Here is a 12,034-nt window from a genome sequence, read left to right as displayed (position 1 = left end):
TCTCCTTCTCCAGTCTCACCAAAGCACCTGGAGTCCAGAGAGCGGTGACATAAAGTGATGACTGGAGGTTTCTTCCCGTGTTGATATGTGTCGGCCGTATTGACTGACCTCGTTTGAACGGCGTTCCTCGCCGACAAACCTGGGCTGGCTTCCCTCTCACTGCCCAGTAACTGCATCCACCCAGTCACCGACGGCTGACCACTGCTAGACCGGTACTTCACGCCGTGGGTGTGCAAGAGGCCGTTGAACAGCTTGACCACGGAGCCACAGGTCGCATATTGTCGATCGGTGGCGGGGAATGAGCCAAGCAGCACGCAGAGAACAAACATGGGAGTGGAGCTCCAAACTGGGGCCACCACTGTTAGCATCGCACACCCACGACGCCCGTCAGGCCCTGTCCCCGCGCACGCGGTGACCAGCACACATCCCAGCCCCCCTCAAACACCGCAACCAATTGGGGACTGCCCGTGGACAGCATTCTTAAAAGCTGTTGGGGACTTCATCCCGCGATCGGGAATGCACAACCGATTGTTCCCCGACCCTCCCAAAATCCATCCGCGACCCACCCTCTGGTCACGTTCCTGAGTTTAAAAAACCTTGGTCCCGTCAGCCTCGAACCATGCATGTGTAGGCTATTTCAGTGACATTGATAGTCATAGGTTTTGGTCTCTATATGTATTTCTTTCTCTGGGTAGCAGGCATGTCAGTTTTTTGGCATGATGCAAGTTATTACTTCCAAACCACTGATTTGAAATAAAGACCCCCCCCCTAGGTGTGTGCGTGCAGTAACTGCGTGCTCTTTTGCCAAATCAGACTTGTTGCTTAATATGTTTAACATGCTGCTTTTAGAAATTTAGTGAGTTCACATGAAGAAGAACCGATTGCGTTTCGCCCCCAAATCCCAAAGATGTGCAGGTTAGGTGAATTGGCCACACTAAAATTGCCCCTTAATTGGAAAAAATAATTGGGTACTCTAAATTTTTTTTTAAAAATTGCTGCCTTTTCCAAAAAGAGCTCTTTTGTATTCAGTTTTTGTTTGAATCCCAGTCCTGTCGGAGCAAAGATTTTTACAGCATAAACAGGCGATTTGGCACAATATGACCACGTCAGTGTTTATACTTCATTGAAGCCTCCTCCCATCTTACTTCATCTCTCATATATCAACATATCCTTTCAATTCCTTAATACAAAAGCAAACTGCTACGCCTGATGTAAATCTCAAATAAAAATGGAAAATGCTGTAAATACTCAGCAGGTCAGGCAGCATTGGTGGAGGAAAAGCATGATGAACATTTCAGATTGATGACCTTTCGTCAGAAGTGGAAAAAGATGTGAGGCTCTTCTCTCCCAAGTGTACTTATCCAGTTTTCCCTTAAGTGTATGACATGTGGGGTAGCACGGTGGCCTAGTGGTTAGCACAACCGCCTCACGGCGCTGAGGTCCCAGGTTCGATCCCGGCTCTGGGTCACTGTCCGTGTGGAGTTTGCACATTCTCCCCGTGTCTGCGTGGGTTTCGCCCCCACAACCCAAAAATGTGCAGAGTAGGTGGATTGGCCACGCTAAATTGCCCCTTAATTGGAAAAAAATAATTGGGTAATCTAAATTTATTTTAAAAAAGTGTATGACATGTGTCTCAGAGTTCCCGGTCGGAAGGTCTTCCCAAAACCCAGACAGGATATTGTCCTCCGATCAGAATTTATAAAGGTTTTTTTTTAATTTGGAATGCCCAATTCATTTTTCCCAATTAAGGGGCAATTTAGCGTGGCCAATCTACCTAACCTGCACACCTTTTGGGTTGTGCGGGCGAAACCTAACGCAAACACGGGGAGAATGTGCAAACTCCACACGGACAGTGACCCAGAGCCGGGAACGAACCTGGGACCTCGGCGCCATGAGGCCGCAATGCTAACCCACTGCACCACCGTGCTGCCCCAAGAATTTATAAAGGTTAAGCGTAAGGAACTGAAATTTCATCTTTACATTTCGAGACTTTGTTGAACAAACTGGGCTAGAATTTACCACAAATGTAACAGTGAAGCCAATGGCTCTTCCTACTAGTCACACGCCGCAGTCGCACAGAGTGAGGCCAGATGCTCTGGTAAATGCAAAACACCCAGAAGTTGCTGTCTGCCATTTCACTATTCCACCATTAGCTCCCTGAAAATTCTATCTCGGCTTCTGGTTCTCCTTTAAAATGCATTGTGAGGTTACTGTGCTGGCGTTGTTGCTGTGACTAACTTCGGCACTGAATGTTAGAGTTGTCTAAGTACCCTTATAACAATGTCCTAATTACCTCCGAACAGCCTCTCTGGCATTGAAAATTGCCTTCTACAGGGGTCACGTCTAATTCCTTCTGCTTTTTAATTGTCGGAGACGGAACGTTTAATATACTTTTTAATTTCTGCCTTTTTGCTTTTTTCTCTCTTAATCCAAACCTTCCTTTCCCTTTTCTAATTGTGATTTCCGAACCTAATTTAGCATTACGTTCAATATTCTAATCTACCCTCCTGCTTCAGACTCTGCTGTCTATTAACAGCCTTTCAGACTGACTGGTTATGGAGACGTTTGGTCCATAGGGCCTCCAGATACCCTGTAGAGATGCTGTGCTGTTTTGACCTGCCACCTGCCCAAAGGACAGCATTCTTAAAAGTTGCCAATCACCCTGCCGATCATAAAAAAATGTCTTTACCCCAATTCAGTCACATAACCATTCAGCCATTTTCTCTCTCTGCCACAAGGTTGCCTCCAATTCCATGCATCTTAATTTTACCTCGTAATCTCATATATAAGAGCATCATAGACAGGACGAGATCCCTTGAGCCTGTTCCACTATTCAATAAGACCATGATTGAATTCCTTTCACAGCGCTTTCCATAGAAATTCTCGTGATTCCCTTTGCCCAAAAATCTATCGATCTCAATGTACTCTTGAATATACTCAGTAACTCCAGAGCTCCATAGGATGGAGCATTCCAAAGGTTCACAACCCTCTGAGGGAAGCAGTTTCTCATCATTTTAGCCCTAAATTTTCAGGGAGCTAAATGGTCAACCCCTTCTCTGGACACTTGTGACCCCAAATTCCAGACCCTCCAGCCTGGGAAATAACCTCTCCCGCATCTATCATCTTATCCATTTTAATGAGCTCTCAAAGAACAATACAGCACGGGAACAGGCCCTTTGACCCTCCAAGCCTGCACCGACCATGCTGCCTGTCTGAACTTAAACCCCCTACCCTTCCAGGGATCACATCCCTCTATTCGCATCCTATTTATGTATTTGTCAAGATGCCCCTTAAAAGGCATTATCGTATCAGCTTCCATTACCTCCCCCGGCAACGAGTTCCAGGCTCCCACCACCCGCTCCGCTCATTCCTCTCGACTCCAAAGTTTGTCGGCCCATTCTCGTCATGGGCTGGCCCTCTCATCCCAGGAATTAATTTATTGAACGTTCTCTCAAAGGCATATTCTTCCTTAATTAAAAAGACCTACACTGTCCACCATACTCCAAGTGTGGTCTCGACAAAGCCGCTCTAGACTTTTTTTACTTTATATCTATTCTTTAATGGGACTTTGCTGCCCCTCCCTAATCACCCCTCAGGTGGTGGTGGTGAGTCACCTTCTATGAAGCACTGCAGTTGTAGGTACACCCACAGTGCTGTTAGTAAGAGTTGTAGCAAGACTGATCTACTCCTACACTGTCGTATGGAACCATATCAGAAGCCTACTGAAAATCCACGTTTTTGATGTTGTTGCTTCACATCTGTTCACTAACTCTGATCAAAGAACTTTGTCGCGACACCTGCACTTTTCTTTTTCTTTAAGATGCAAATTTTTTTAAAGTTGTCTTACGCCTGATGGAATAAATACTTTGAAAGCTGAAAGGTACTCTGGCTTTGTGTTTTATGTAACATTAAGGTAGTTTTGATGACAAAGACGTAATTCAAATGTTGTATCGACGCTGTCTGTTCTCTTTCAGGCACCAAGTTTAGACGAGAAAGTCGACTTGCATTTTATAACCTTTGTAAATGTTGATGGATGTCTGTATGAACTGGGTAAGTGAATCTTTCTTTTATAATTCTGTCACTAGATGTGGGTGTCACCATCAGCATTTGTTGTTGCCCGTTCCTAATTACACTTGAACCGAGTGGCATGGTAGGCCATTTGAGAGGGTGGCTCAGAGTCAACCCACGCTGCCGCAGGTTGGGGTCACATGTAGGCCAGACTGGGTATAGATGGCAGATTTGAACTTAAATTCTTCAAGATGCTATGGTGGGATTTGAACCCATGTTCCTCAAAGCCTCTGCGTTACTAGTCCAGTGACATTCCCACTACGCCACCATATCCTCCTACAGTTTGGTTGGGTGGAAAATAAATGAAGGATTGTAATGCTTTTATCAATCATTCATACACATACTTGTCGATAAGTCACCTTATAATTCCCTACCTCCCCCTTCCCATTAAAGGAATCATAGAATCCCTACAGTGCAGATGGAGGCCATTTGGCCCATTGCGTCTGTACCGACTCTCTGAAAGAGCACACCCCCCAAGCCCACTCCCCTGCCCTCTCCCAATAACCCATTAAACTAACCTACACGACATTGGACGTTAAGGGGCAATTTAGCACGGCCAATCCGCTTAACCTCCACATCTTTGTACTGTGGGAGGAAACCCACGCAGATACAGGGAGAAAGTGCAAACTTCACACAGACAGTCACCAAAGGCCAGAATAGAATCCGGGCCCCTGGCGATGTGAGACAGCACTGCTATCACTGTGTCACCCTGGAATTGAAAGAAATTGTTTAAAAGCGACTCCTAGTTGCTTGCCAGGTTATGGCAGTAACACTTAGAAAGTTGTCTTTCAGTGAATTGAAGTCTGAGTAAATTCATGGATTATGTACTTGCTGTTCATTTGTTTCGAATGGACACACTTTAGGAATGCCCAAGGTGCAGAGGAGAGTTACTGGAATGTTACCAGGGATAAGGGGTTTCAGCTGCATGGAGGAGAGACTGGGGAAAAAACTGGTGTTGCTTCCCTTAGGGCAGGGAAGACTTAAGCAAAGTGTTCAAAGCACAAGGGTTTTGATCGAGGTAAATGTAGAGAAATGGGGCGTGGTAGCACTAGAGCTGGGAAGCAGAGGCCACAGATTTAAAGCAATTGGAAAAGAACCAGAGACAAGATTTTATTTTTAAATGCCGTGAATTAATGGCGATCTGGAATGAGCTGTCTGAAATGTTGGTGCGTACGGATTCAATAATAACTTTCAAAACGGAACTGGAGATGTGTTTGAGGTGGAACGTACTCTGGGCTATGGGGATAGAGCAGTGCAGTGGGATTAATTAGTCAGCTCCTTAAGCGAGCTAGTAGAGGCACAATGGACTGAATGGCCTTCCTCTATTCTATATCTTTTTGTGATCAGATTACTCCTTCGTTCCGTTATCCTATTCCTCCTGAAAGATTGGCAAATCTGCAACAGTCAGTTTGTACAACATGTTTCCAATTTACAACAGCAGTGGAAAGGATGGGTTTGTGGAATCAAATTCATTTGGTGCAAGGTATCTGGATATGGGGTTCAGAATCCATTTCGAAATGGAAGATTGATTCCCCCCCATTACTACTGCTAGCAGTGCCTGAGAAATGTGGAGTTCACAATGTTATCCATGGTTTAGGCCTGTCTACCTTGCTTCCATGTGGGTGGTGTCCTGTTCTTGGAGCTTCTCGCCTGATAGCTGCCCATGAAAAGGCGCAACCAAAGGACGTCAACTCCAATGGACCCAATCTCTGCAAAGTGAACATTTGCAAACTGCAAAATCAAGCACCTTGTTGTCGTGGGGGGGGGATCTAACCTCCCTTGTACCTCACAATTTGCCAACCCTGTTGGAAACTCAACCCGAGGAATCTGTTCACATTTTGCATTGAGTCTAAAGAAGGATCCAATGCAGGTTGACGACATACTTCTCAGCAAAAACACCAAGGGAAAAAAAATCCCTTGAGCTAATTGTTGGAACGGTTCACGTACCCAGATGATGAATGTGCTTAAAGCTGGTAGTGACCACAAGGGTTGGGCGTCTCCATTATAAATTCTTTGGGAACCAAGCCTTGGGAATAAGAATGTGGTGGGATTCAGCCTCCTTTTATTAGTTTGTGTTTTTGGCAGCTCATCCTGTTTGAACAGGTTAAGTAAATTAGTCAGGTACGTTTGTACTCAACCAAATTGTTCATTTTCAAGCCTGGTCAAACAAAGCTGCCACTTCACATCTTCGACCAATTCCTGATGAGTCTGTTCCATTGAATTCACCATTTTTTACCTTCTCCGCATTGTTTACCCGTACCAGCCTCCCCGGACAGGTGCCGGAATGTGGCGACTAGGGGCTTTTCACAGTAACTTCATTGAAGCCTACTCGTGACAATAAGCGATTTTCATTTTCATTTCATTTACTGTGTTAGAATATTTAGAGGGTTTGATTATTTGACCTCAGTTTATTTTTCTTGTGGCACTTGTTTTCACTTTCCTCTCTCTCCCTCCCCCTCTCCCTTCTTTCCCACCCTCCATAGCAATTCCTTCTCTTCCCCTCCCCCTCCCCCCCCTTCTCCTTTCCCTCCTTTTCATTACTCCTTCTCTCCCTCCCTCCTGGTTTATTGTCTCGTCTCTCCTCCCCCCCCCCCCCCCCAGCCCTTCCTTTTGGTCTTTCCTCTCCCACTTTTTTCTTTATCTCCTATTTTTTCCCCCCCTTCCCCTCTTTCTTTTTTCTTCCTCCTCTTACTTTTGAAGGCAGGCCAGCAGCACGGTTCGATTCCCGTATCAGCCTCCCCGAACAGGCGCCGGAATGTGGCGACTAGGGGCTTTTCACAGTAACATCATTTGAAGCCTACTTGTGACAATAAGCGACTTTCATTTCATTTCTTCCCGTTGCCTTTCTCCTCTCTCCTCCTGTCTTTCCTCACTCTCCCCTCCCTCTTGTTCTCCTCTTTCCCTATCCGCCCATGCAACGCCATCCTTTCAGAAATGAGAGGATGGTGTGCGCTCTCTTTATACTTCACAGCTTTGTAAACTGATGGCCTGCTTTATCCAGTTTGCAGCCGCTACAAGCCCCTGACCTGAGCATTTGCATCGCCAACAATTACATCACCAGTGTGACGCATTCTTACAATCTGACACATTATATGACCTTTGTTTCAATTACTGAACTTGTTAGCATGGCATCTTTGTTTTGTTACAGAAGGCTTGAATTCCTTGCTGGGTCATTGAAACCTCTGTCATTCCCGTGCCAACAGAAGTTGTTTGCTCGGTTTTACCGCCTTTGTTTTATGAGGAACCTGCAATACAAATTTCTGAACAACTTTGAAAAATAGTGTTGAGTTGCTCTTTCGAAAGAAGCATCACCTTTTGATCTTTTTCCTTTTAAACATAGCTGCCCAGAATCATGATGGCTTGTTTGCTTGCGGGGGAGGGAGGGGGGGGGGGGGGGGGACAAAGATGTGCAGGCTAGGTGAATTGGCCATGCTAAATTGCCCCTTAATTGGAAAAATCAATTGGGTACTCTAATCTTTAGGCAGCATAATTTCCTGGTTAGGGAGAGGTGTGGTAAATGATTTATTATTTCATGTAATGGCGAAACGTTTATTACTTTGAATTATAGGGACTGAGAGTGCACCTCTTAAACTCTCGTAAGACTCGCACGATTTTCCATTATACAGGTATGACTGTTCATTGACACCATCATCCAGTGTCACCAGGCAACAATCAATGATTTGATAGTAATCAAAACGGCATTATTTAGCACTAATAAAATCTGATGTAATTCAGGTGGTGAATTGGATACAAGAATTTAAAGTTATTATTTGATGTGCTATTATATTGTCTCATAAAACATGCAAAAGGTACCAATAGTCTCTTTGCTTAAAGTACAGTAGCCTTGCTATCTGGAAAAGCTGCCTTTTGTTCACTTGTGTCACCGGTATCATTTGGTTCCTTTGCTTTCTCAAGAAAGAACATGTGTTTATATCGTAATTTATTACATCCAGAATGTCCGCAAGCACTCCAGAACAATGAATTTCTTTTACGTACGATTAATGTCCCCCCATCTTAGCAAAGATGTGGAGATGCCGGCGTTGGACTGGGGTGAGCACAGTAAGAAGTCTTACAACACCAGGTTAAAGTCCAACAGGTTTGTTTCAAACACGAGCTTTCGGAGCACCGACTGAACTGGCTTGGGACAATTCACACCTCTTTAACCTGGAGTTACCTCTCTCTCTGCATCTTTGATGATTTGATTGCCTGCAGGTGCTCGCATTCCGGGGCATCTCTGACTGTGTCTATATAAACATTTCTGGAACAAGCCTTTCCATTCACCTGAAGAAGGAGCCGTGCTCCGAAAGCTCGTGTTTGAAACAAACCTGTTGGACTTTAACCTGGTGTTGTAAGACTTCTTACTGTACATCTTAGCAAAACCAGTTTTCTTTTCCCCAGGGTATATAAAGATAGCCCATTGAGAGGCCGTGGCTTATATTGATCTTTCCGAATGGATGAAAACTCAGGTGACCTTTGCTTTCTTTCCACTCTCTGCGTGGAAGTCCTATCTTAATTAAGTCAATCGTGCTACTCTGTTGTGGAGCAGCAGACTTGTTTAATGCGATGGATCACCAAACTTTTTTTTTTGTTTTTTTAAAAATTTAGATTAGCCAATTATTTTTTCCAATTAAGGGGCAATTTAGCATGGCCAATCCACCTACTCTGCACATTTTTGGGTTGTGGGGGCGGAACCCACGCAGACACGGGGAGAACGTGCAAACTCCACACGGACAGTGACCCAGAGCGGGATCGAACCTGGGACCTCAGCGCCGTGAGGCGGTTGTGCTAACCACTAGACCACCGTGCTGCCCTGGATCACCAAACTTTGAAGATACTTTCTGGAGGTGTGGTCCTTTAAGAGATCCCCCTGGTTGTCTGAATTTATTCAGCAAGTAGTTAAGTTATCCAATGGTATGAGGTTTATCCCTCCCCAAGTCAGTACTCGAGTTCAGCTGGGATATTATTCCACAGGTGCATTGTTCGACCCGTCCTTGTTCGCGTGTGAATCGTGGGGCATCACATCAGAGTTGATCTTGCCTTTATCTTATTGGTGACTTTTAATCGTATGGAAACCTTGGGGAGTGAGCCACGGGTACAGGTTTGCTCGGAGAAGCACCACTGGAATGGTGCTGACTCAAACAAACCATACCGATTCGAGATCCACAAGTGAAGCCGCAGTGCTTGTATGTGTCGCTCATGTTGAAACCATTTGCTGCCTTTTATGAATAATCCTAGTCGGTTGCATGCGGGATGACACATTTGCTGGAATGAGCGTAAAAGATTGAACGTTTCATTGTTCTCTTACTCTCACCTTATGTTGCTGCTCCAAGGAACCTACTTCCTTGTAACCCAATGGAATGATCTTCTTTCAGATTGGACGGTTATTGATGCTCTGTTCGAGCAGGCTTGAGCTGATAATGACATTGGTTTTAATTTACTTGCTGATAGCAAGGGGGGCATAGCAAGGTTTTATATATTCTGCCTTTATGTATAAAAAATGCACTATTTTTTAAAGTTGCATTATTTATATAAATTACATTTTGTTGGGTTTCTCTCGCACAGATGGCCGCAAACCATTCCCTATAAATCACGGATCTACCACTGCTGATAACTTTCTTGAGGTAAGCAGTGGGGTCACATAATAATAATATATAATAATCTTTATTGTCACAAGTAGGCTTACATTAGCACTGTTGTAATGAAGTTACTGTGAAAAGCCCTTCGGCGCCACATTCCGGCGCCTGTTCGGGTACACTGAGGGAGAATTCAGAATATCCAAATTACCTAGCACCACGTCTTTCGGGACTTCTGGGAGGAAACCGGAGCATCCGGTAGGAAACCGAAGCAGACACGGGGAGAGCGTGCAGACTCCGCACAGACAGTGACCCAAGCCGGGAATTGAATTTTTTTAATGAAGGGTTAAATGACCATCAGTATCTTGCATTAGATTGTTCTTTTAATAAAACTGTCCCCCATCAACAAAAATTGAAGTGCATGAGCCGAACTGAACAGAATAATCACGACCGAGGGCAGCGCGGTGGCGCAGTGGTTAGTATTGCTGCCTCACGGCACCGAGGGGTCCCAGGTTAGGATCGCTCTGGGTCACTGTCGGTGTGGAGTTTGTACATTCTCCCCGTGCTTGCGTGGGTTTCGCCCCCACAACCCAAAGATGTGCAAGGTGGGTGGATTGGCCACATTAAATTGCCCCTTCATTGGGTATTCTAAATTTTTTTTTGAAGGGAATAAATAAACACAAAGAATAAATCATGACCATCTATATCGCAGTATATTTGAACAATGCCTTTTGGAGCCCATTACTGCCACAGTTTAATTGGGAGCCAGGATGTCGTCTGAAATCGTAACAAATCTGATGGTTACAGCTGTTGCACCGAGCATATTATGGTTTTCTTTCTTTTGTACGAGATCTCAAATTTCTTCCTCTGGTGATTTTCGACTTGCCTCTCCCTAGGATGCAGTAGAAGTTTGTAAGAAGTTTATGCAGCGTGATCCTGATGAATTACGGTTTACAGTGGTGGCTCTTCACAAGCCATAGAGGGCGTCACATTGGAAGGATTGAAAAGGAGCCGCAAGACCGAAAACTTGAATCGGCTTCCAGCGATGTTGCTTTACTCCAGTCCCTGAGCTTGCGATCGTCTTGATCTGTTTTAACTCGTGTAAAGACTTAATTTGATTCTGGAACATTTCCAGTTGCCCCTCCCTCCAGAAGCCAGAGATCAAAGTGTACATTGGTGTGTACTTTGTGTCTTCTCACCGATTGCAGCGGGCCCTCGGTTTCTAAAACCTACCCCAGCCCACATTCCCAGAGACTAACTGAAAGCAGTAAAAACTCATCCGAGGGAAGGGGTTTGCGAGATTCTTGCTGTCGTGTTCACCCCAGCTGCAGTTGTACTTTAGTCATTGACGAGCAAATAAATGGACATCTTAAAACAGCTGGAAAGTTGTACGCAAGAGCAGGTAAACATTGGATGCTCCTTGCTTTCTAAATGTGCTTAATAAATTAAGTATTGATATTTGTGCCTTCTGGTGAGTTTCTTCCATCTGGAAAATGATTTTTTTCAGAAAAGAATGAGTCGAATATACCTGTTCATCCAGCAAGTCACTCAAACGTTCCAATGCTCTCTCATCTATCCTACAAACATCCAACACTGCATTTTTTTCCAAGTGGCATGTTGATTATCCACAGGTTTTCTGGGAAGAGCAAGGATCAGAATTTTTTCCTCTGATTCAAAGGAGAAAGACTTCTTTATTATGCACCTCTCATGGCCTTGGGATGTTCCCAGCAACTTTACAGCCAATGATGTTTCAAGTGTAGCCACTGTTTTAACGCAGGTTACTCAGCAACCAGTTTACGCACAGCAAGCTCCCGCAGACAGGCAATAATCACAAGATCAATCTGCCCTTTGTGATGTTGATTGGGGATAAGTATTGGCCAGGTCTTCAAATCATGCCATGGAGCTTTTTCACCTCTCTCGTCTGAGAGAGCAAACGGGACCTTGTTTTAACATTTCATCCGAAAGGCCGCACTCCCTTGGTACAGCACTGTAGTGTCAGCCTAGAGTTTTGTGTTCAAATTCTGGAATGGGACTTGAATTTGAAAACTTTCTGATTTAAAGGCCAAGTTTGTCACAGCTACGCCATAGAAGAGAGAGTTCTTATTACTTGCGGGCCTGGGTTGACCATTTCATATTTTTAATGAAAATATTTTTATTGATAACATAGAAACCCTTTCAAGTACTTAATTTGCTGTGAAAACAAATGTTTATATTCATATCCATACATCAAAGAAAGCTAATCACTTTTTAACTATTTGGAGCTGTCAATCAAACTGTGAACCGACCCTCCCCCTGCCATTGTGTGAATTAAAGTAGTGGAAGCAGTCAAGCAGCACTAATCCTATAATGACAACGCTTGGACATATGTCAACAATGAAACAGCAAACAATTTT

At 44.4% G+C, this 12,034-nt stretch overlaps 1 protein-coding gene across 3 annotated transcripts in view; it reads left to right on the top strand.

The window, feature by feature from the left end:
• uchl3 (ubiquitin carboxyl-terminal esterase L3 (ubiquitin thiolesterase)) overlaps nucleotides 1–11,099 on the top strand; it is a 69,497-nt gene extending 58,398 nt beyond the window's left edge. For 2 of the 3 annotated variants that reach the window (XM_038818109.1, XM_038818111.1), the window contains 3 exons: nucleotides 3,975–4,050; nucleotides 9,631–9,689; nucleotides 10,538–11,099. In XM_038818109.1, the coding sequence (XP_038674037.1) occupies nucleotides 3,975–4,050; nucleotides 9,631–9,689; nucleotides 10,538–10,621 (219 nt within the window). In that variant the 3' untranslated portion in view covers nucleotides 10,622–11,099. The remainder of the gene's footprint in view (nucleotides 1–3,974; nucleotides 4,051–9,630; nucleotides 9,690–10,537) is intronic. The other variant, XM_038818110.1, reaches the window with a different exon arrangement.
• Nucleotides 11,100–12,034: the final 935 nt, after the last annotated feature.

The sequence above is a fragment of the Scyliorhinus canicula genome, chromosome 14 (assembly GCF_902713615.1).
Source record: "Scyliorhinus canicula chromosome 14, sScyCan1.1, whole genome shotgun sequence".
Classification (NCBI taxonomy): Eukaryota; Metazoa; Chordata; class Chondrichthyes; order Carcharhiniformes; family Scyliorhinidae; genus Scyliorhinus; species Scyliorhinus canicula.
Note: the sequence above shows the minus strand (reverse complement) of the source record. Positions and strands in the feature narration are given on the sequence as shown.